Source organism: Danio aesculapii, chromosome 7 (genome assembly GCF_903798145.1).
Source record: "Danio aesculapii chromosome 7, fDanAes4.1, whole genome shotgun sequence".
Lineage (NCBI taxonomy): Eukaryota > Metazoa > Chordata > Actinopteri > Cypriniformes > Danionidae > Danio > Danio aesculapii.
Window position 1 is genome coordinate 31,935,587 of NC_079441.1, and position 23,646 is coordinate 31,959,232.

Genomic DNA, 23,646 nt, shown 5'->3' on the forward strand with positions numbered 1-23,646 from the left:
CTCAGCATGCTTCCTGTAATTATTGTGTGATAATCACATTCATTGTCGTTTGAAATTGTAGCTAAACACTTACTCTTAACTGCAGTGGAAAGAGAATGTGGGTTAAGAAACTGGTTGCTTTGCTCTTAATTTCTTATATATTTTTAGTTGCTTTTTTTTATTTAAAAAAAGATTTTAAAAAATTATCTCTCTGCAATTATTGGTTCAATGTTATCTGATGTTATCTTTGATGTCAGGAGGATCTGTCCATGCCAATCATTGAAGAGGAGATTGATGGTCTTTCTGGACTGCTTTTCCCTTTCTATGATGCAGACACACACATGTTGTACTTAGCAGGCAAGGTACACATTACTTCTAACTCATAAATATGTTCATAACTGATTATTATTACATGCTATCAATGTTTGTCAATTGTTCAAAAGTAAAATTAATAAAAATAAAATTTGAATAATGTATTAGACTAACCAAGAACCATATTATTTTCAGTTTTTTGTTCTTTTTTGTTTTTATTACATGGATTATTATCATTTGTAAATCACTTTGGATAAAAGCATCTGCTAAATGATTCAATGTGAATGTAGGTAAAGGCATTACAAAAACAAATTACAGAAATAAAATATATTTTTAAATATATGAAAATAGAGGTAACACTTCACAATGATGTTTATTAGTTTATGTATTTACTAACACCAACAAACAATGAACAATGCATTTATTACAATATTGTTAATGTTAGTTAATGGAAACAAAGTATGCAAATTAGTAATTGCTTAGCTATGATAAATGAATGCTGTAAAATAAAATACTGTAAAGTATTAATTTTAGTTCATGTTAGTAAATACATAGACTAACATTAAGTAAAGAAAACTTACTGTTAAGAGTAACCAAACTAACATATTTATATAAATATATAGGCAAAACGTGTTATTATATTATATTTATTTAATTATAATGTATGCAACACTTATTTTAAAGGCATGTCATAAAAAAAACCTACTGACCCCGACCTATGGAACGATATTGTATTTTAGAAATATATACTGTATTCATAGTATCATAGTTAAACACTGAAATCCACATTGGTGCCTTTGCTGTATTTTGTTGAGTTGCTTTAACAGACTACATCTCACTGTCATTGTCTGTAACTGACTGAGACGGTGTAATTGTAGGGTGATGGGAATATCCGGTACTATGAGGTCACACTGGAGAAACCCTACCTGCAGTACCTCATGGAGTTCAGGTCCCCTGCGCCACAAAAAGGCCTTGGTAAAACTACATCTTTCAATGATCACACAACACTGGCTGTCTTTTAAAATTAAGTTGATCACAATGATCCGCACTGGATTCAGTGGCACTAAGGTTTATTTTAATTTTTAGTTAATGAAATACTGATTTTAATCAGATCTTTAAAGGGATAGTTCACTCAAAAATGGATATTCTGCCATCATTTACTCACCCTCCAAACCGCTTTGAGATCTTTTCTCGTTGAGCAGAAATTTTGAAGAATGTTGGTAACTGGTTGATGGACCCCATTGATTTTCAGGATTTGTTCTGCTATGAAGGTCAGTCTTTTTAGTTATCAACATTCTTTAAAATATCTTCTTTTGTGTTCAGCAGAAGAAAGGTTAGGAACAACTGAGTAAATGGTGAATTTTGTTTTGCATAAACCATCCCTTTAAATATGTTTTTGCTCGTTATCCCCTTGAAAATGCTTAATTATTTACCTCAAAAATATGTTGAGAATGTTTTTATGAGCCTTGTATCACCAAAATCATGTGCTATATATCATATTTGTTACCTTTATAAGTTGCACATGCATATTTGTGAGAATAGCCAAAATACAGTGCATGAGTCAGTTGTACATTTTTCTTTTATGCCAAAAAATAAAGATAATTTAATATTTTAATTTTCCACATTCCAAACAGTGTGTGTGTGTGTGTGTGTGTTTGTGTGTGTAAATGAGAGAGTGTATGGGTGTTTCCCTATACTGGGTTGCAGCTGGAAGGGTGTCCGCTGCTTTAAACATATAGATTATACAATAGTTGGCGGTTCATTCCGTTGTGGCGACCCCTGTTAAAAAGGGACTAAACCGAAGGAAAATGAATGTATATACTTTTTAATCACAAGATTTCTAGCACTTGCTCTGGGATGCAAGCTTTTGTGGATAAAATCCACAAATTTATTTATTTCTTCATTCGTTTGTTTGTGTGTTTTAAGAAAAAGACAGATAGTTTCACTACGTAAGACCTGTTTTTGTTTAAAAGATACATTTGGTAAATTTCCTATTGTAAATATAGAGAAACTTACTTTTTGATCAGTAACATGCTTTGCTAAAAACTTAATTTTTACAACTTCCAAGGTGATTTTCTCAGCATTTAGATTTTATTTTAACCTTCATAATCCATATTTTTTAATATTTGTATAATATTGTCCTATTCCAAACAATCAAACTTCCACAGATAGCTTATTTATTTATTAAATCTCAAATTAAATAATTATGATTTGTTTTGTGGTCCGTCACATGTGGATATGCTAATTTTTGGATATGCTCTTGGATATGCTCTTATTAGAGTTTTGGGGAATGTCAATAAATGAAATTATGTACTAAATTATGTATAATAATTATAAATAATGTAATAAGTACAGTACTTATCATGTTCAGCTAATTACATGTTCTTCTGTCACATGTGTGTTTGGACAGGAGTGATGCCGAAGCATGGACTGGATGTAGGAGCATGTGAAGTCTTCAGGTTTTATAAGTTGGTGACTCTAAAGGGCCTGATTGAGCCCATCTCTATGATCGTGCCTAGAAGGGTAAGCATGAGGATATTTGCTCACCGTCAAAGATAAATGCACTATTGATTTAGGATGATTGAAGGATGAGATAAATTTGTGCTAGAAGTCGTGGCATGTTGAAGAAATGTATAAGTCTTTGATTTAGAGGACAATATCACCTTTTTTGATGGTGTAACTGGTGCTTCAGTGAGATGTGATTAGCCATGTAAATTAATAAATAATCTCCAAGTGTGTCACAGCATGTGTGTTTTGTTCTCTGTACTGAATGGGCATTGACAGTTTGGCCCATTATCAGAGGACTTTAAAACCCCTGTGGAAGAAACCAAATCCTCTTGACGCCACAAATTTAAAACACGACAAAATAAATCTAGTGCCAGTTCAGTGCACGCAGTTCTGATATTTTTGATATTTGAGAAACCTAATAATTTAACTCAGCGGTGACAAGAAATCACTCTCTAAATAAATATCAATAGTATGCTTGTAACAGATTTAAACCATATTTTTGAAGCAAACTATATGCTTAATTATTGTTTAGGTAGATTTTCTTTACCCCTTCACAATATTATTTTTAATTCGAGTTTATATGTACAACACTTTACACTATGAATATAATTTCAAAGCAACTTTACAGCAAATAGCTCCATAAAAATAGAAGGTTAAGGGCAAGTTATAAAACGAAAAAAAAATAAATAAAGGTGGAATAAAGGTCTTACCTAACAAAACCATTTTATTTTCTTTAAAAAAATCTAAATGTATATACTTTTTAAACATGAAAGCTCATCTGGCACTTGCTATGGGATGCAAGTTTTTGTTGCTAAAAAGTATACAATTATTTTATTTATTTATTTTAAGAAAAGACAGATAGTTACGCTAGGTAAGACCTTTGATCCCTCGGCTGGTATGATTTTGAGCCCTTTAAAGCTGCATTGAAACTACAATTTGAAAGTTGAAATTATTGAGCCGTACACCACAGAAGTAACCTTTATGGAGACAAATCCTGAAAAAGGTTCTTTATTTAAACAAAAGAAATAAACTGACGTCTTGGATGTCAAGCAAGTGAGTAAATTATCAAGAAATGTTCATTCTGGAAGTGAACTAATCTGTTAATTTGCTTGCTTTATATAATAATTTATTGTTAAGCTACGTTGAATATATTGCATAAAGTACAATACAAATAGACTTGTGTTAACTTTTTCTGTAATATTAGGGGAGATTAAAAATAAATCATAAAATAATGCATTCGAAGTGCACTGTGTTATTGCGGCGCGACTGTCATGGATTGGTCAGGCTCTCACGACCCCCACTCACGAAGATCACCATCACCTGACTTCTAATGAGCACACAGCTGCATCACATTCACGAGCACCAGATAAAAGCACAGCACTCCAGTCGCTCATTGTCCGGGCTCGTCTCGACGAAAGCGGACAACTGAGCGACCACTCAGCGTAGTCATCCTCAGCTAAAACAAACGATTTACTTACCTGTTCTCTTTGTATTCCTCCTAGTCTTCCTGGTCCTCCCGAATCGTCCTGTCTTCCAGTCCTTCCAAGTCTGTGTCATCCTCTGTCAGCTGTATCTGGTGTGTGCTGTCCATCCTCGTGTATTCCTGTTACCCAGCCACGGAGGAAAAGACCCCAACATCATTCCTGATCCTCCTGGCTATCCTTCATGTGCTCCTTGTTGTCATTTAATAAACACCCTAACGTTTCCTTACCTCTGTCTCCTGTCCGCTTCATAACAGAAGCCCGGACCTTTAACGACGACAACATGAGCACCCCCGATCACCTTCAAGAGCTGGTGGACCAGTTGAAGCGGATTCTACAGCCACCAGCTCCACTTTCCAACGCACCACCAGCACCGAGCACTTCCGCCTCCACAGTTTCTTCTTCGGCCCTTCCTTCCAGTCCCATGGCCCGACCAGCGCCCTACTCAGGCGGAGCGGGGGAGTGCAATGGTTTTCTGTTACAATGTTCCCTCATATTCGAAATGCAACCTTCTCTATATCCCACAGATAAGTCGAAGATCGCCTACATCGTATCTCTACTCTCTGGACCTGCACTTAAATGGGCTGAGACGATCTGGAACCAAGCCGGGCCGGTCATGAATTCCATCACTACCTTCACGGAGTATTTCAAAGAGGTGTTTGGACGTTCTGATGGGGAAGTAGCCGCTGGAGAGCAGCTGTATCATCTAAAGCAAGGTACTCTATCTACACAGGAATATGCGCTCCGGTTTCGCACTCTAGCAGCTGCAAGTGGATGGAATGAGAGATCGTTGTTGACCACGTACCGGCTCGGCTTGGAACCCACGCTCCGAATCCAACTGGCCACATTAGATGATACAATGGGTCTGGAGAGATTCATCCAACATTCTCTCCGATGTTTCCGATCGTCTCCGTTCCTATCAACAGGACACCATCACCCCCTCGTCTGCACTCCTCCAATCGCCTGAGTCAACAGCCTCTCCAGAACCAGAACCCATGATAATAGAGTCTGGAAGACTGACATCAGCGGAACGACAGAGGAGGCTGACCCGGGGTCTGTGTCTATACTGCGGTGTCAGTGGACACACCCGTATGGAGTGTCCCCTTCGTCCCATTCGGACTTCAGTGAGTGTATTCAGTACGAATATTGAACAATGTAAACCACTTACTACCACCGTACAAATAACTACTGCCTCTATTTCTCTCCTTGTCACAGCCCTCATCGACTCCGGGTCAGCAGGGACTTCATCACCCAATCCCTCTGTCGTCAACTCCACCTCCGTACTGAGGCGTCCTCGCATATATACCAGATACAACCGATAACCCAGTGCACTCGATCTTCGACCCGTATCCATCGACAATGCGAAGACATCCTTCTTCAAGTGGGGTTGTTACATCAAGAGAGGATTCAATTTCTGGTTCTGGAGGGTGCAAATATGGACATCATTCTAGGGCGCCCGTGGCTGGTGAAGCACGATCCCATCATCTCTTGGGGCACAGGAGAGATAAAGAAATGGGGATCTGGATGTACACCTGCCTGTTTTCCAAATCTCCCTCTTCAAGGTCGGAACCCCATTTCTTTGTTTGCAACATCGGTCGAGAGCCCTCCTGAGAAGCAGTCTATCCACATTCCTAAGGAGTACAGCTCCTTTCATGATGTCTTCTGCCCCAAGAGAGCTTCCCAGCTACCGCCGCATCGGCCATGGGACTGCGCGATCGACCTAGTTCCAGATGCCCAGTTGCCAAGAGGTAGGATCTACCCGCTCTCGCTTCCAGAGAATCAGGCAATGGAAGATTACATAAGGGAGGCTCTGAGTCAGGGGTACATACGTCACTCAAAATCACCAGCCGCCTCAAGCTTCTTCTTTGTGGCCAAGAAGGACGGAGGGCTGCGTCCATGCATCGACTACAGGGTCCTAAATAACGGTACAGTAAAATACCGATATCCCCTTCCTCTGGTACCAGCCGCTTTGGAACAGCTCCGAGAAGCTAAAGTCTTCACTAAATTGGACCTCCGCAGCGCGTATAATCTGATAAGAATACGTGAGGGGGACCAATGGAAGACAGCATTCGTGACCCCTACTGGCCACTATGAATATGAGGTCATGCCTTACGGTCTGGTCAACGCCCCCTCCGTATTCCAAAACTTCATTCATGAAGTCCTCCGGGAGTTTCTTCACCACTGTGTAATAGTGTACATAGATGACATCCTCATTTACTCCCGGAGTGAGGCCGAACATCGCCAACACGTTGCGGAGGTCCTACACACATTGAGAGAACATCACCTCTACCTCAAAGCGGAGAAATGCTCATTCCACCAGAAGTCGATTCATTTCTTGGGATACATCATTGACCAAACCGGTATACGTATGGATGGGAAGAAAATTGAGGCTGTTCTATCCTGGTCAGAACCCACTTCCATTAAGGAGCTCCAGAGGTTTCTTGGGTTTGCTAACTTTTATAGACGGTTTATCAAGGACTACAGCAGGATTACATCACCTCTCACTAATCTCCTCAAGGGTAAACCCAAAGGACTGGAGTGGACCAAAGAAGCAGCCGCAGCCTTCCGCCTTCTTAAGAAGGAGTTCACAAGGGCCCCACTCCTGACTCATCCTGACCCAAATCTTCCTTTCGTGGTGGAAGTGGACGCATCCACCACCGGCGTCGGGGCAGTATTATCTCAACATCATGATACACCGCCCCGACTGCATCCCTGTGCCTATTTCTCTCGGAAGTTGAGCCCGGCGGAGCAGAATTACAGCATAGGAGACAGGGAGCTTCTAGCAATCAAGCTAGCCTTGGAGGAGTGGCGTCACTGGTTGGAGGGAGCCAAACATCCGTTCCAGGTGATCACAGATCACAAAAACCTCCAATACATCAAAGAGGCCAAGAGACTATGTCCACGTCAAGCCAGATGGTCACTTTTCTTCTCACGTTTTGATTTCTCCATTTCCTATCGTCCAGGACCCAAGAATCTAAGAGCAGACGCTCTCTCTCGTTTACACGAGCATCACGATCATGAAGAACTCCCAACGAAGATTCTTCCCGAACACATCTCCATTTGTCCGATCACCTGGAACGCTCCTCCAGTCGTTGCCACTCCGGAAGCCCCTGCTCCGCCGGGATGCCCTCCTCATCGGCAGTTCATACCACCTGAACACCGGGTAGATCTGATCCACTCCTTACATACCTCGCTAGGCACTGGACATCCAGGGATCAACAATACTCTCTCGCTAGTATCCCAACGATTCTGGTGGCCAAACATGGCAAGGGATGTGAGGCAATATGTTCAGGGCTGTAAGGACTGTGCCCAATCCAAGAGCCCACGTCATCTACCCGCTGGAAAGCTCCATCCCTTGCCGATTCCGAACCGTCCCTGGTCACACCTAGGAGTGGACTTTATCACTGACCTCCCTTCGTCAGAAGGTAATACCTGTATTCTAGTCATAGTAGATAGATTCTCAAAGTTTGTCAAACTAATCCCTCTGAAAGGTCTTCCCACAGCCTTTGAAACTGCCGACAATATCTTTAATCAAGTCTTCAGGTCATTTGGTATTCCAGAAGATATTGTGTCGGACAGAGGTCCACAGTTCATCTCACGTCTATGGAAAGCCTTCTTCAAGCTCCTAGGTGTGGCCGTCAGCCTCTCTTCTGGATATCATCCCCAAACCAACGGGCAGACAGAGAGGAAGATTCAGGAGGTGGGACGGTTCCTGAGGACCTTCTGCAGTGGTCACCAGAACTCCTGGAGCCAGTATTTGGGCTGGGCAGAATATGCCCAAAATTCACTGCGGCAACCCTCCACCGGACTCACGCCATTCCAGTGCGTCCTGGGCTTCCAACCACCGCTCTTTCCCTGGGATGGCGAACCATCTGATGTCCCCGCAGTGGATCACTGGTTCCGGGAGAGCGAGAGAGTCTGGGACGAGGCTCATCAACATCTGCAGAGGGCAGTCCGTCGAAGCAAGGTAACCGCCGATAGGAGAAGGTCTGAAGAACCCAGATACACACCCGGACAAAAGGTGTGGCTATCCACCCGGGACATACGCATGCGACTGTCCTCTCGCAAGTTAAGTCCCCGATTTGTTGGTCCCTTCACCATCGTGGAACAGGTTAACCCCGTCACCTACAAACTACAATTACCCTCTCACTACCGTATTCACCCTACATTCCACGTATCACTCCTGAAACCCTATCACGATCCTGTTCTTCCCTCCACAGAGCCTGACCACGAAGAGGAACCCCCTCCTCCACTGCTCCTAGAAGAAGGAGCCGTCTACGCAGTGAAGGAGATCTTGCGTTCCCGACGTCGTGGTGGCCAGTTGGAGTACCTGGTGGACTGGGAAGGGTACGGCCCCGAAGAAAGGACATGGGTTCCCAGAGCTGATATTCTCGATCCTAGTCTCATGGTGGAGTTTCATGAGAGCCACCCTGAGTTCCCAGCGCCTAGAGGCAGAGGGAGACCACCACGGCGTCGGAGGTGTCGGCCCTCAGGAGCGGGCCCTGGGGAGGGGGGTACTGTCATGGATTGGTCAGGCTCTCACGACCCCCACTCACGAAGATCACCATCACCTGACTTCTAATGAGCACACAGCTGCATCACATTCACGAGCACCAGATAAAAGCACAGCACTCCAGTCGCTCATTGTCCGGGCTCGTCTCGACGAAAGCGGACAACTGAGCGACCACTCAGCGTAGTCATCCTCAGCTAAAACAAACGATTTACTTACCTGTTCTCTTTGTATTCCTCCTAGTCTTCCTGGTCCTCCCGAATCGTCCTGTCTTCCAGTCCTTCCAAGTCTGTGTCATCCTCTGTCAGCTGTATCTGGTGTGTGCTGTCCATCCTCGTGTATTCCTGTTACCCAGCCACGGAGGAAAAGACCCCAACATCATTCCTGATCCTCCTGGCTATCCTTCATGTGCTCCTTGTTGTCATTTAATAAACACCCTAACGTTTCCTTACCTCTGTCTCCTGTCCGCTTCATAACAGCGACAAAGGCTGTCTCATTTTTTAAAAAATTTAAAGGTTTCCTCACATGCAGCCTCAAAATGCTTCCTTTGTTTCCCAGGTAATGAAGAAGACAACCGGTGAATCTTTCGCAGATCCCAAAATTCATTGAGCGCTGATAACAGCAGGATGTTTTTAAAAGAAATCTCTGGATTAAATGTATGAATTAGGTTTTATTTCACTTGGATATCTAAACACATGTTAAAGAACAAAAAGAGTATGACATGTCTTACTAAAAAGTGATTTTATGAATCACATTGAGAAAAAGACATTACAAATTTTATGACTGCTTATAACCGCAGCTGTTACTGGTGCCTGGTGATGAGATCTGCCTTCTAAGCTCATTTCAAAATGCTCTGTTCGGCCTGTGGAGACTTTGAAGGACTCACTTTTGAAGTATGCATCCTTCGGAGGATGCAGCTTCTGATATGAGACAGCTTATTTCACCACACAATATTCATTCATTTTCTTTTTGGCTTAGTTCCTTTATTAATCTAGGGTCGTCACAGCGGAATGAACCGCCAACTTTTCCTACACGTTTTTACGCAGCGGATACCCTTCCAGCCGCAACCCATCTCTGGGACACCACACAATATATATATATATATATATTCTTTTTCTATTTAGCTACGTTGAAATTTGGGAAGCATTAAAAATGGCAAGTATCCAAAAACGTATCCAAAGCAGCTGCAGGTTACCTTTATTTGTAGCATAAACATTGAAATTTAGCAAACTCAAATCAACTTAAACAATAATTTTCTGAATAGCTAGGATTATTTTCACTCTGATACTGGGTTACCTTTTCATCCAGAGTTCACGCAGTGCACTAATGACATTTCCTGAAGCAACCTTAAAAGGGCTTCACACAATGAACATGATGATAATAGTGTGCATTATGTGACCCTCTGGAGACTGACATAATACTTCTTTCTATTGCCTAATATTAATGTATAACTTCAATGTTATTACACAGATAATGTAAAAAATGTAAGGCAAGACTGTCTGTTTTAAGGCTTCTGGCTTGTTTGTTGCACTTTATCCGTTTGTGTTTGTAGATTTCAGTTCACAATGCCTATTTTTTTACATTTTTTTCTCATCAGCTCTGAATCATGAATCTCCACTTACATAAACCAAACTTCAGTCAGGTTTTCAGTTCATAGAAAATATGCCTGATTATATAGAGCAATTTGTTATTTTTCTGGCTTTTTGCATGGATAAAAAGACATTGCCAAACACATCTAAACTGTTAAATAATTCTCAACCCTGTTCACCCACTGTGTGTTTCCTTAAAAACCCTCTAATTTTGCAGTCGGAGACGTATCAGGAGGACATTTACCCCATGACTCCTGGGACGGAACCGTCTCTGTCTGCTGATGAGTGGCTCAGTGGCATCAACCGAGGTGAAAAGCTAAACTTATTTTCAGAATGACAATATTTGAAAAGACAAAAGACTGAAACCAATCAATTTCTTCATCTGCACGCCCAGGCCCCGTTCTCATGTCCTTAAAAGAGGGCTACAACAGACCCAACAAGCTGGTGTTCAAGGCACCCGTGAAGGAGAAGAAGGGTGGAGTGGTCAATGGCATTGACCTGCTAGAAAACGTGCCTCCCCGTACAGAGAATGAGGTGTTTACCTGGTTTATTATAGGTTTTGAAAGAACTGAAGGTAGTATTTCAGGCAGAGAGCAGTGTTTAATTTTTAAAAAGCTATGAAAAAACTAAGAGACCACTTGAAAAATCTCAGTTTCTCTACATGTGCTGAATTTATTAGTTGTGGGGTTTGAGTAAAATATGGTCTAGACTTAGAAAATAACAGTTGGTCAGAATAAATGTGATTAAAAATCTGTTATTCCTCCAAATATGGATTACTCAACACTCCTGAAGTTAAAACATTGCTATTGTGCTGTATAAAAATGAATATAAATGTATGAAAACTATAAGAGCCATAACTTAATTGTTTTTATTTATGTTAAATTAATAATAATGTCAAAAGCGAAACTTGAAAATATTGTACTAAATAATTACATTTTAATATAGAAGATATGCTGATGTCACTTCTAGAAAGGAAGGAGATGTCATGAAGATGGAAGCAAAACAGTTTTTGACCGTGTAAAATAGTTATAGTAGTTAAGTTGTTATTAAAGCTTTGTTCAAAATGACATCACTGGACTGTCTTATGTTACTCGCGTTCAAATCCGTTTATTCAAAAAAATAAATAAGACAATTGACATATTGATGGCACATACAAAAACATTGTCACATTTGTATTTTTAATTTAGAATAGAGGCCATAAGTATGTTTGCAGAACATACTCAGGTTTGCAGAAGTTTCATGCAAACAATAAATTATGAAATTCAGAGAAATTTCCTAATGGTCTTTCATTTATTCCATAGCTGTAAATATACAGTTGAAGTCTAAATTATTAGCCTTTGTGTAAAATTCTAATTATTTTTCCAACATTTCCTGATAGTATTTTTTTTCCAACACATTTTTAACTAATAATTTCAGTAATTAATTTGTAAGTAATTAATTAACTCTTAACTCTTATTAATTAATTAAGTCTTTGACATAAAGACAGTACATAAACATTTACTATTTATTTGCAAGATACTAGTATTCGCTTAAAATACAATATAGGCTAAACTAGGTTAATTAGATTAAAGGTGCAGAGTGTAAGTTTGACACCCAGTGGTTAAACTAGATATTACATTCCTGAATCTAAACAAATGTAAGCACAGGTTGCCAGATTGAGGAGCAAGTCTGACTATCAAGCCTAAAGGCTGATTTAAGTCGTGTTCTATATAAAAGCAACAGCACACGATAGAAGGAATGTTTTCATATTAAAATTGTTTTTGTTCTAACCAACACCTCGAATCGATATATTAGAAAACAGGATGAATGAGAATGATCACCTCAGGTACACCACTTGTGCTTTATTCAGTGTTAAAAGATAACAATGTGAGTTTGAATGCCATTTTACATGACATTTATTGCCATTTACTGAAAGCTGCAGCAGATCTTGTTCACCTCAGATCTTAAAAATAAAATAAACCGTATGAAATTGAATTTTAAAACTGACTCAAAACCAATGCATATCAGTGATTCAGCATCTACATTTAATAAAGTTAAAGAAGTTTAGTATGTATCAATTAGATACCATTTCGCTGGAGTGCAGTAAGTGCACTATTCTGTACTATTCTACGGCTGTATTTAAATTTCTGTCTGGTGCAAACAGCCCAATTGCTTATCACTGCAAATCTCATCACGTAGCGTGTTGTTAGGACACGAGATTACAATATAACCTGCTCACCTAATGTTTACAGTTGTATTATTTATATTATTTGCTAATTAATACCCACCTCATAAGGATCTCTGAGTCTGCTACTGTCCACCGGAGGTCGATTTTCGGTCACGGACACATGCTGTGAGAGCCTTTCTGAAAGAATGAATGAAATACGTGGTTTTCCACCACTGCTGTAATATAGTTGGCTAAACTGGCATTGGGCAGGTTAAAAGAACCAAGACAAAAATAGTGTTCTGGCACGGAAAACACATTTTCAAAGCAGAATATCTGACTTTAGCATTGCTTTTCAGATAAACATGAATGTTCACTTGGCATGTTTCTTAAATTTCCGCAAATATATTATGGTATTTTTATGCTTTAGGAGAGTCAGAAACTTACATACAGCACCTTTAACTCTGCAAGTTCGGTTATTAGGTTAAATCATTGGACTAACAGTTTGTTCTGTAGCCAATCAAAAAATAATCATTTATTAAGGGTGCTAATAATATTGCCCATAGCAGTTTTTATTTATTTTACTGTTTTGAAAATGGTTTCACAGCAGCGCTTATGTTTTTGTCTTCCACTCCTTGTGTGTGTTTGTGTAACCCTGTGCGTTGTGCTCCGCAGCTCTTGCGGATGTTCTTCAGACAGCAGGAGGAGTTGCGTCGACTGAAGGATGAACTCACACAGAAGGACATTAAGATTCGACAGCTGGAGCTGGAGCTCAATAACATCAGGAACAGCCCGAACATCAACAACAACAATAACAACAACAACAGCAATGGTAGCAGCATTTGACACAGAACTGTTGATCTCCTAATGTGACACACTACAAGCTCCAAACACAGCTGAAACACACGGGCTTCCTTTTTCTTAACACTCAAATATCCTTCCTTCAAGACCGCAGGAGAGCCAGCGCTTGTCTTCATAAAGCAGTGTTTTAATCTGACCGCAGTGTTGACCCCACAGCTGCTGTGTGCTAAGTTGACTTTACTGGAGCGATGATTCACTCACCGGGTGAAAAATCTCCCATCACATGACCTTCAGTCACACTACGGGTCAACCTGAAGTGGTTTTGGTACAAGCTATCTGTTGCATTTTCATCTCATAAATTGTAGACATTACTAGATTGAAGTATTAGAACTATTTATTATTTTCCCTTTTTACGCTACTTCTAAATATCTTAATGACCCCATATAGAGATAAAAAGTAAGACGTGCTTCACCCATTCAGCTGTTATCTCTTGTAAACATTAGGTCTATTGCATCATTATGATATGACCCACAGTGCTGTTTTAAAGGGACAGTTTACCCAGCAATGCTTGTTCCAAATTAGTTTAAATATTTTTAATTCTGCTCAACACAAAAAAAGAAGTATGCTCAGCAGGTACCTTGATGTCAAAACGACATCAAAAACACATCAGAAATGTCAATTGACTACCTTAATGTCAAAGCGACATCAAATTGGTATCTAAAATTGGTGTCAAAACCAGACCTAAATCTATTACAGGACTGTCATGTAGTCCATTTTTCATCATGTTTTTTTGACGGCAGTGTTAGATGTCAATTTGATGTTGTTTAGACATCAATTTACTTTTAATACATTGTATGTATACACAATTAAGTGTAAATTTGTTGTTTGAAATTGAAGCTTTTAGATTAATTATAGTTTTCTTATATTAAACTTTTAGCGTCATTGTTTTGGTGGTCAAAATGGAATCAATGTGTGGATGTCAATTAGATGTCAAGGTTTTGACGTCAAATCATCCATTTATTCATTCATTTTCTTTTCGGCTTAGTCCCGTTATTAGTCAGGGGTCGCTTCAGCGGAATGAACTACCAACTTATCCAGCATATGTTTTACGCAGCGGATGCCCTTCCAGCTGCAACCCATCACTGGGAAACACCCAAACACTCTCATTCGCACACGTACACTATGGCCAATTTAGCTGTTAGCTGGCAAATTCATGTCTTTGGACTTGTGGGGGAAACCCACGCAAACACGGGCAGAACTCCACACAGAAATGCCAACTGACCCAGCCGAGGTTCAAACCAGCGACCTTCTTGCTATGAGGCAATCGTGCTACCCACTGCGCCACCGTGACGCCCAGCTTTTTGGTACAGTCTTTGGTATAGTATGCGATGCAGCAGCCGCCCGAAACCCGGTCTATAGTACTGTTACTAACACCGCAGTACAGAACCTGGTTCTCAACTGTGTTATTGAGACAAACACACGACCCCCTCCCACCCGACCCCCCTGGTGTCCCAGAATTTGAGAGAAAAATGTTGGCAGGTTTGTTTTTATGTTGTTTTGATATCAAGGTGTCCACTGGGTTTTGGTAACGAGACAGTTGACATTAGCCATTGACTAAAGTTTAGAGCAGGGGTGTCCAAACTCAGTCCTGGAGGGCCGGTGTCTTGCAAAGATTAGTTCCAACCCCAATCAGACACACCTGGGCAAGCTAATCAAGCTCTTACTAGGCTTTCTAGAAACATCTTTGCAGGTGTGTTTAGGCTAGTTAGAGCTAAAATCTGCAGGACACGGCCCTCCAGGACCAAGTTTGGACACCCCTGGTTTAGAGCAACTTGAAGGTGTTTTTTTGTAAATGGTTAGAAGCTATGTCTTTTTGATGTTGAAAACACAACAGTTCTGTAATCTTAAGTGATGAATTACATTTATCCAATTGACACCCTCCTAAATCCTAAAGTATAGAGCTTGCACTAAAAAATGTTGGGATCTGCAATGTGAATTATTTTCAGGTCAGTTAACAGATTAAATAAAAAGGGTTGCAAAGGGGTCATGAATTGCATATTTTATTTTTATTGCATTCTTTGAGGTACACTTGTCGTTCTTTTTATAATCATATTTTGAGGTAATTGGCTGTTTTCTATCTGGTCTTTGACCCTCATTTTCAAACACTGTTTTGATTGGCGTGCCATATTCAAGACTCCAAAGTAAAGGGCCACTGTTATGATTGGGTAACTGTTTTACATACTAAAATAATACACTGTAAAAAAAATCTGTAATTTTACGGTTTATTTCCGGCAGCTGGGGTGCCAGAAAAAAATGTAAAATAACGGCCCTTAAATTACAGAACTTTACTGTAAAATAACAGGTTGAATTACAAAAATTTACCACAAATTTGAATTTAAGGAAATTTCTGTAATTTAAAATCTGTTATTTTACGGTAAATTTCTGTAATTTAACAGCCGTTATTTTACGGGGTTTTTTTTCCGGCACCCCAGCTGCTGGAAATATACTGTAAAATTACAGATTTTTTTTACAGTGTAAATAAACACTTCTTTGATGCATTCAGAAAACAATATGGGTCATTGAGGTTAAAAACTTATAAATACTCAATGACTATCAAACAATATTTAACAGATTAAATACAATATTGCATTTGTATTTCCAAAGTAGTCAACATCTTTTATTTCAGTCTCTGAGAAAAGCCTGCATTAAACGTCGTGTTTATGACAAATCCACACTCAAATGATGCAAAAATAAATAAATAAACAAACTAAATGATAACAATAAAAGAAACAAAAGAATAGTGTTTTACTGATGAGAGCTAGAACACTTTTTCCTAATGTTCTGCTGTTTCTCATCATCTATTGTTATTTTCAGCAGCATCTCTACACTACAGCATCAATAGGGGTAATTTGATTACTCAATTCATGGCCCCTTTAATTTAAAGGAACAGTTTACCCCAAAATTAAAATATAATCATAATTTACCCTCCCTCAAGTGGTTCCAAACCTTTATCAGCTTCTTTTCTGTGTTGAACACAAAAGACGATATTTTAAAGAATGTTTGAAACAGGTAACCACTGACATCCAGTAAGGAAAATTATCCTATGGAAGTGAAAGGCTACCAGTTTCAGACTTTATTCAATATATTCTCTTAGGTTTAGCAGAAGAATTTTAATTTTTGGGTGAACTATATCTTTACATTTTGTGAAATTATTTTACAGTTTCGACAAAGCAATGTCAGATTTTTTAACACACTTTACACCTGATGATACATTTTAAAAACGTTTTAAAATTCCACTAATTGTATAGTCATGAATTGAATTAGAGGTAGTGTTAGATGACCTGCACTGTAGTTAGAAGGGAAAACAAATGTTGAAAAGAATGTGGAATGATGAAGTTCAGTGTTGGAAGATGCATTTTTGATTCAGTTTGATGAAGGAATGGTAATATGCTATTTTAGAGACAGACTGTGATTTATAACTCATAATGAAGCACTGTTATGTTTTATTTAACATTTAAATCAAGCCTATTTGTTGACTTCTATGTTCAGTTCACACTTTTAAATGAAGGATTTTGTCTTCAGTTTTTAGGTTTGAGCTTGTAACCACTTGACCTATCCTTGCCATTTCGTAATTCTCAAATTATGTACATCTTAAAGTGCTTCTTAGTTTGAAAGTATTTTGCTGTCAAGAGCAGTGTATTCACCATTCAACTTTCAGTGTAGGCCCCATCAAATGTTGTAGACAAGTTTCTCTTGTGCAAATATTATGCAATTATTCAGTTCTTAAAGGAATAGTTTACACAAAAATGAAGAATTACTCACTATTGGCTCACCATTAGTTGGTTTAAAACCTTTATGAAGTTCTTTTTTTTTCTGTTGAACACCAAAGAAGATATTTTGAAGAATGTTACATTGATTACATTTTATTACATTGGATATTTTTATTGATATCTTTTGTTTTCAACAGAAAAAGGAAACTCAAACAGGTTTGTGACAAATAATGATGAGTAAACAATGACAATTTTCAATTTTGTGTGAACTGTCACATTTATATATTACTTTATTAATTAAAATATGCTAACATATTTATTTTGCCACCAAACTGGACTTTCTTATTTTTTAATACCACATTTACTTAAGCCTCTGATCTGATGTGTAAATATGTTCCCTTTTGAAATATACTGATCGCTTTATTCCAGAATTAACCAGTGATTATGAATTAGCCCTCACCTCAATTGACCAGCATGGGAAGCAAGTCTGTCCACCTCTGAAATACAGCCCTGAGTTTTTGAAATGTCCCTGCTCCAGCTATTTAATGAAAACAATATGCGCCTCAAGCTTTGTGAATATTTTCGCCTCATAAAACAATAACACAATCTGCAGCCGCTCCGGATTCGTTATTGCACAGTAATAGCTGGTTTAATGTCAGAGTTATGACACCAGAGGGCAGTACAGCCTTAGCTTTTAGCATGTCAGCGCGTAGGCCTACACTTGACACGGAGCGAACATTACACAGCATCTCTCAAAAGGACACAAACAATGGTTCTAAGAAACATTTGGTTATTTCCTAGTATATGTGGTAAATGTTAAAGCAATAACATGCCATATTTAAAAGAAATGTAATGCCTTAAAATTCATTTCAGTGATGTCAATATCTGTTATACTCTGGCCCTGCACTGGCGTCAGACAATATGCTCACAGCCTACATGAGCACAATTAATGTTGAAATAGTTTGTGCTGACGGTGCCAGAATAACTATGAGACATTAAGCTAGCCATTGTCTTTGATTAAAATGAAGAACATTAATAAGTAATTACACCACTCTGTAAGACACTATTCATTATTATGATTAAATGACTATACACCATGTTGCAGAAAAGGTAACTGCAAAGTAAAAAAAAAAACTTCCTGCAGAATATGCTGAGTTGAGTTTACTTCATCAAGACTCACTAATTTACCTGTCAATTTTATACAAAAATATAGTGATAAAATCAATCAACACCTTAAATACACTCCATGCAATACTTTCATGCTCTTTCTAACAAAGCACATGCTTATACAGAAAATATCCATTTGAACACAAATGCTGACTTTTATTCATGTGAAATCTGGTCTTCTTTTAATAATAAAAAAAATCAGAGTGACCGGAGCACTGGATACAGCTCAGTTAAAACTGTATGGTTTGTATTTAAATAATTGGCACGGTGCCTCTGAATATTTACACAATATCCAGATCATCAAAAATAAACAAGCTATTTTCCCTGAGCTTCACAATGCAATTTCACTATGTTCAATTAACCCGCAATATCAGAGGTGAGATGATATACACTTGGCATCACTGCAAACACATAATCTAGCGATCAAGTGTGTAATCACATTTAATGACAATATGTGGATTTCTGTGGCCGTCAGAACAGAGACAGTTCAAAGTACCATAGAGCCGCTTGTGTTTTCATTCATTTTATTACAGTTAATGGTTACAACTGAGATTATTTGTGAAAATGTCTGCCATTATCAAAGGGAATCAGAAAAAAATATATTTGGTCATTATTTACAAAGAACACGAAACCTCTGAAACTATCCACACAAAAGGGAAAAGGGGATCAGGACTCATTTGACAAGGGCAGACATTCGGCTCTGAACATTAAAAAATAAATCAAATAAAACAGAACAAAAAAAAAAAATAAATCACATTGAGAGGTTAAACTGTGCATGTCCAAGCAGACATCATGATGTATTCTTCATGCCTAAACAGCACGTCACAAGGTGGTGATGATTATGATGAAGAAGAAAACACCAAAGAAACAAAATACACAAATAAAAGATGCAATAAAAAAGTGGGTTAGAAAATGTTCTTCCTTGAAATCCAGTAGTCAACTTTAAAATAGAGTCAGCCATGCACTTCTAAAAGGTTTTTGGTTGTTTTTTTTTTTTCTTTTTTTAATACACAAGTCATCACCAGCATTTAGGCATCAACAGTAAAGACATGGGAAAAATTACAAGAGCATACTGGTCTGTTTTTTCCAACAATAATAAATTTCCACACTGTGTTGTCAGCCATTTGAAGAGCTTTTGGGAGAAAATGAAGGGAATCAAACTGAAAGTACAAACCAAACCAAAAGAAAACAACAACAACATCAACAACAAAAAAAGGCTAAAAACAAATATTTAAACTGTGTCCTCGTTTATACTAACCCACCCCCTACCAGTTGAAGACCTCCCCAAACCATCGCAGAGTGACAATAGGACAGATATACAGGGGTTAAACGGTCAGATTACAATGAGGGGAGTGCATGTTCAGTCATCATCTTCCTCCCCTTCCTCATCCAGCTCTCTTTTCCTTTTCAGACCTCGTTCCTCTTCTGTAAACAACACAGAAGGACCAGGCGTTACTCTCACCCTGCGCTCAATTGGCATGCGGTAGCACCTGCTTTAGTCTTAAAAACATGCTTAGTGTATTCACTCACCAAAGTCTTCCTCATCATCTACCTCGCCGTCATTTAACTCCTCTTTCCTCCTCTTCCTAAAAGTGAGACAACGGCACAGATGTACACCATGTATCTGCATTCATGCATAGAAAGAAATCATCGTGTTTCCACATTAACCTCTCCGCTGATGTCCTCTTCTTCCTCCTCTTCTCCCTCTTCCTCATCATCCTCCTCTCCCTCTTCTTCATCTTCTTCTCCTGGAGCTGCATCTTCATCGTAGTCCTCTTCTCCCTCTGCGCACACAAAATTAGGTCAATGACAAATGAATTCCTTAATCTCAATTTTAGAAAAAATCATCATCATCTCTGAGCAGCCCGAGTGTTTGGAAACGCACCGTCTTCTTCATCATCCTCATCGTCTAGACCTTCAACGTAAGCTTCGGCATCAGAGTCTGGTGCTTCTTTATCTTCTTTGTCATAGCCGTCGAGATACGTCAACTGAGGGAGCAGTTTGAAAACATTTTCTCTGTAGTCGTTCAGGTTTGTCACCTCACAGTTGAACAAGTCTAAACTTTTGAGGCTTTCCAATTTTTTCTGTTGCGGAAAAAGGACAGAAGGTCAGTGGAAAACAAACAAACATTGAAAAGCAAATTTATTTTTGTGACAACCAACAACAAAATTGTGATGTTTTTAGTCTGTATTGTTAAGATTACCACACATCTATATTTATAATAAATCTATGTTTTTCAGCGCAGGACTCCATTAGCACTAGTATGAAGGCAGCTTACCAGGGGTTCGATGGTGCTGAGGTCTTTAATTTTGTTGCCACTGAGGTTGAGATGGGTGAGGTTGGGACATTTCCCTGCCAGTACCTCCAGACCCCCTGAGATTCTGTTATCGCTGAGCTCGAGCTGCAGAGAACATGATTCAGTGGCAAATTAATAAGACCTAGCAAAACTTCACACGGTTGACACTTGTGAAATAATGAACAAGAAGCTGCTCGTTACCTTTTTGAGTTTGTTAAGCTTCGGCAAATTGGTGACTGATGTTAAGCCTACATTGATTGTGCTTAAAAATTCCAGCTCCTCAAACTCATCAGTGAGGCCCTCGATTTTGCCCTCATTTGACCGACAGTTGTCGAGCACAAGCTCTTTCACCTGTTCAAGGGCACATGAGATGAAAAGGGAATTAAAATGTTATGATTAATGAATAAAGCATTTGTTAGTCTTCACCTGCAACTTCTAACCAATGAGATGAACAAAGTGGTTAAATCAGCTGTTTGTAATTTCTTCAGCTATTCGACAGCGTGGTTTTCTTTTATTGTTAGTTTACCAGCAGGCTAAATGTATTAAAATACACATAAATAGGTTAATTTTATTTTACAGTTTACATAATTATCAGCCATTACAGCGTTCTTCAAGTTTGTTTACTTCAATTATTTTATTCTCACGGGGAAATATCATGTAAATACCCATTAATATAAAAATTCTCGTTTAAATAGTTTATAATTGTCAGAAATTACTTGTATGACATACAACACATTCATCCTCGAAGAGAATTGGCTTAGGACAGAAAAAACAGCACAATAAACACGCCACGACCGAATCGGCCGCCATTCAGTTGTAAAGTTTACTTCAGCATGCGGTCTACAGTAACAGATAGGGGTGCGTGTTTGGGTGCTTTGACAAAACCTCACATTTGACTCTCCATCCAACAAAATGGCTGACTCCGCAACAAGCGGCGTACATTGTTTTCTCATTGGGAGAGCATTTTACTATAGTGCGTGCTGGAACAGCAAAGCGAAGACGCGTAAACGATAGCCTGGGTGTTACACAAATGCATTACATTGTCTTGGAAGAGCAAAGACACGAGGACGGACCCAAGAATTCACGAGTAGGAGGGGCAGAGAGGCGCATGATAATGCAACGGACTCGCTCTTTAAGCGAAAGGTATTGACTTTCACGGAATAAAAATTAAATGTCCCGGCTTTAAACGGGCTCGACTCTCGGTATTCAACGGTTCTGCTCGGTTCAAAGCACGGAGACGGCGGCGGCGTTTCTCTGCTCGATTAAATATCGTGCGTCTTTGTTGCTGGTTAAAATGGCGGCTTGCCCTAGATCTTGCAACTAGAGCAGCGCAGCTTCAAGTTGCGTAGCGCTCACATAAGCGCCTAGTCTGTCAATAACAAGCCGAGCTACACGGCTGAAAATCTCGTTATTCAGCAGTGGAGACGCACAGAAGTACCCAGAACACGGTTATGACATTTTAATTACGAGTTCTATTACAGCGTATTTGGGTATGCGTAATGGAGCAACGACGGGGTCCCTGATATTGTTGCTCTGAATGCATCAGAGAACGTGGTTACACTTCAGATATTGTAAGAAAAACACTGAGGACACGAGTGAAAGAGGGAATACCGATTTAGATATTGCATTCTGGCAATGTCGTCGACATATGCAGTTTTAAATAGGCTTGGGAACCTTTACGCAACTAGATACACTGTGACACGATTCCTTTCTATAGCCACAACAAATGTGTTCGTATTTTTCCAATCACAAATAAAAGCAAATACGCGATTATTAGCACCTTGCCGAAAGCCCACGAAAAAGATCCCGCCTAAGTATTTACACAACTTTCTTTGATTGAGAAACGAAAATGTTTTCCATTCCGGCTCAAATCCGTCAATAAAAGCCGTTTGCTGGAGAGATGCCACCAAATTTAGTTGACCGATCGGGTTATCGCGAGCTATCTGTCAAATCGTCTGCACAGCAATCCACAAAATGCGTCCCACAACAAGTTACCGAACTGGCCAACGACCACTGCGACTGGCAAGTACGTTATGAATGTTGAATTGAAAATGGATGTGCGAAAGTGTGAGAGAGGCATGAACTGACGGCGGGCGACTTTTGCAGCACTGAGGATGCAAAGGAAAAGGGCGCGTTCAGGGGCTACAAAGTTACAAATATGGCTTCTCACGCCGCTTCCCTTGTTTATACACTGAATGCATGCAGCTCATGCAGTCTCAGACCACAGCATCACCAAAAGGTCTCGCGAAAGTTGGGGGAAATTCGTCGGGAAAACTGGTAAACTTATGGGCCGTGTAAAGGTAGACTGAGATAACAACATCCAAGGCTCTAGGCTCGTAACAAAGTCGCCGCAAACTTTTCATTCAAGACATCAACTTGACGCGTGCACATCTAGTGTTGTCCATCCACGCAGAACTACTCTAACCAACAGTTTTAATAAAATCATATCACTCAGCAATTAACAAAGATGCTTACGTCTGACGGCGTCCGGTTCCGCAACTCCAGGTGAATTCTCTTTTTCATATCCATCTCAGTGAACTCTAAATGAGTGATTTAAACCAAAGAGCGCAGTTAGACTTGGAGTCTTTGCTGCACATTCAGCTATAGCCTCTTAAACAACTAGCTATTGCGAGTCTCACAAACATGATGCCTCAGTGGGTGGGAGTTGGGTGTGGGATTGTCGTCACCAGCGACCAATCAGAAACGCGGAACGCACTGTGAAAATACTCACAACTGAGCTGACGGCCAATCAGCGGTCGATCACAAACTGGGTGGGGTTACAGGAACAGTTAGGTTGATCCTGCGAATCTGTTTTAGGGTGACATCTATGCGATAAAATCAACCGAACTGGCCAAGGCGCCAGATACTAAATGGGGGTTATGGTACTTACTTTAGTTTTGAGTGGGGTTATGTAGGCTAAGTTGAGGATGTACGACTTATTTGTATATCAAGGCGTTTTGAAATTAATAAAATTAAACGCAAAAAGCCCGCAAGGATCGCGTGAACGAGGGTTGTAAACATAAATATTTAGTCAGGGTGCTGCTTTCTGTTTTGAAGCATATATTTTCCTATCAGGTAAGTGCAGTCAGT

General features: G+C 39.5%; 2 protein-coding genes across 3 annotated transcripts in view; one reads left to right on the forward strand and one right to left on the reverse strand.

Annotated features, from left to right (window-relative positions):
- Positions 1-14,550, forward strand: part of coro2ba (coronin, actin binding protein, 2Ba) — a 64,985-nt gene extending 50,435 nt beyond the window's left edge. For both annotated transcript variants that reach the window (XM_056461646.1, XM_056461647.1), the window contains exons 7-12: positions 237-341; positions 1,170-1,266; positions 2,702-2,814; positions 10,597-10,687; positions 10,774-10,913; positions 13,198-14,550. In XM_056461646.1, coding sequence (XP_056317621.1) covers positions 237-341; positions 1,170-1,266; positions 2,702-2,814; positions 10,597-10,687; positions 10,774-10,913; positions 13,198-13,368 — 717 coding nt within the window. In that variant the 3' untranslated portion in view covers positions 13,369-14,550. The remainder of the gene's footprint in view (positions 1-236; positions 342-1,169; positions 1,267-2,701; positions 2,815-10,596; positions 10,688-10,773; positions 10,914-13,197) is intronic.
- Positions 14,551-18,767: 4,217 nt separating this feature from the next.
- Positions 18,768-23,195, reverse strand: anp32a (acidic (leucine-rich) nuclear phosphoprotein 32 family, member A). Its single transcript, XM_056461648.1, has 7 exons — positions 23,032-23,195; positions 20,758-20,907; positions 20,539-20,661; positions 20,146-20,344; positions 19,923-20,044; positions 19,791-19,842; positions 18,768-19,685 (listed from the first exon to the last, which is right to left on the reverse strand). Exons 1-7 carry the CDS (start codon positions 23,083-23,085, stop codon positions 19,621-19,623), a joined length of 765 nt encoding a protein of 254 aa, XP_056317623.1. The 5' UTR covers positions 23,086-23,195; the 3' UTR covers positions 18,768-19,620.
- Between the last annotated feature and the right edge of the window lie 451 nt (positions 23,196-23,646).

Bases quoted from the DNA above. Each gene is read 5' to 3' on its own strand.
- anp32a (XM_056461648.1), bottom strand. From the start codon at position 23,085: ATGGATATGAAAAAGAGAATTCACCTGGAGTTGCGGAACCGGACGCCG. The intron at 20,662-20,757 runs GTAACGAGCAGC...TGTTCTCTGCAG, and splicing joins AGCTTAACAAACTCAAAAAG to CTCGAGCTCAGCGATAACAG. The intron at 19,686-19,790 runs GTGAGTGAATAC...TGTTGTTTACAG, and splicing joins AGATGATGAGGAAGACTTTG to AAGAGGAACGAGGTCTGAAA.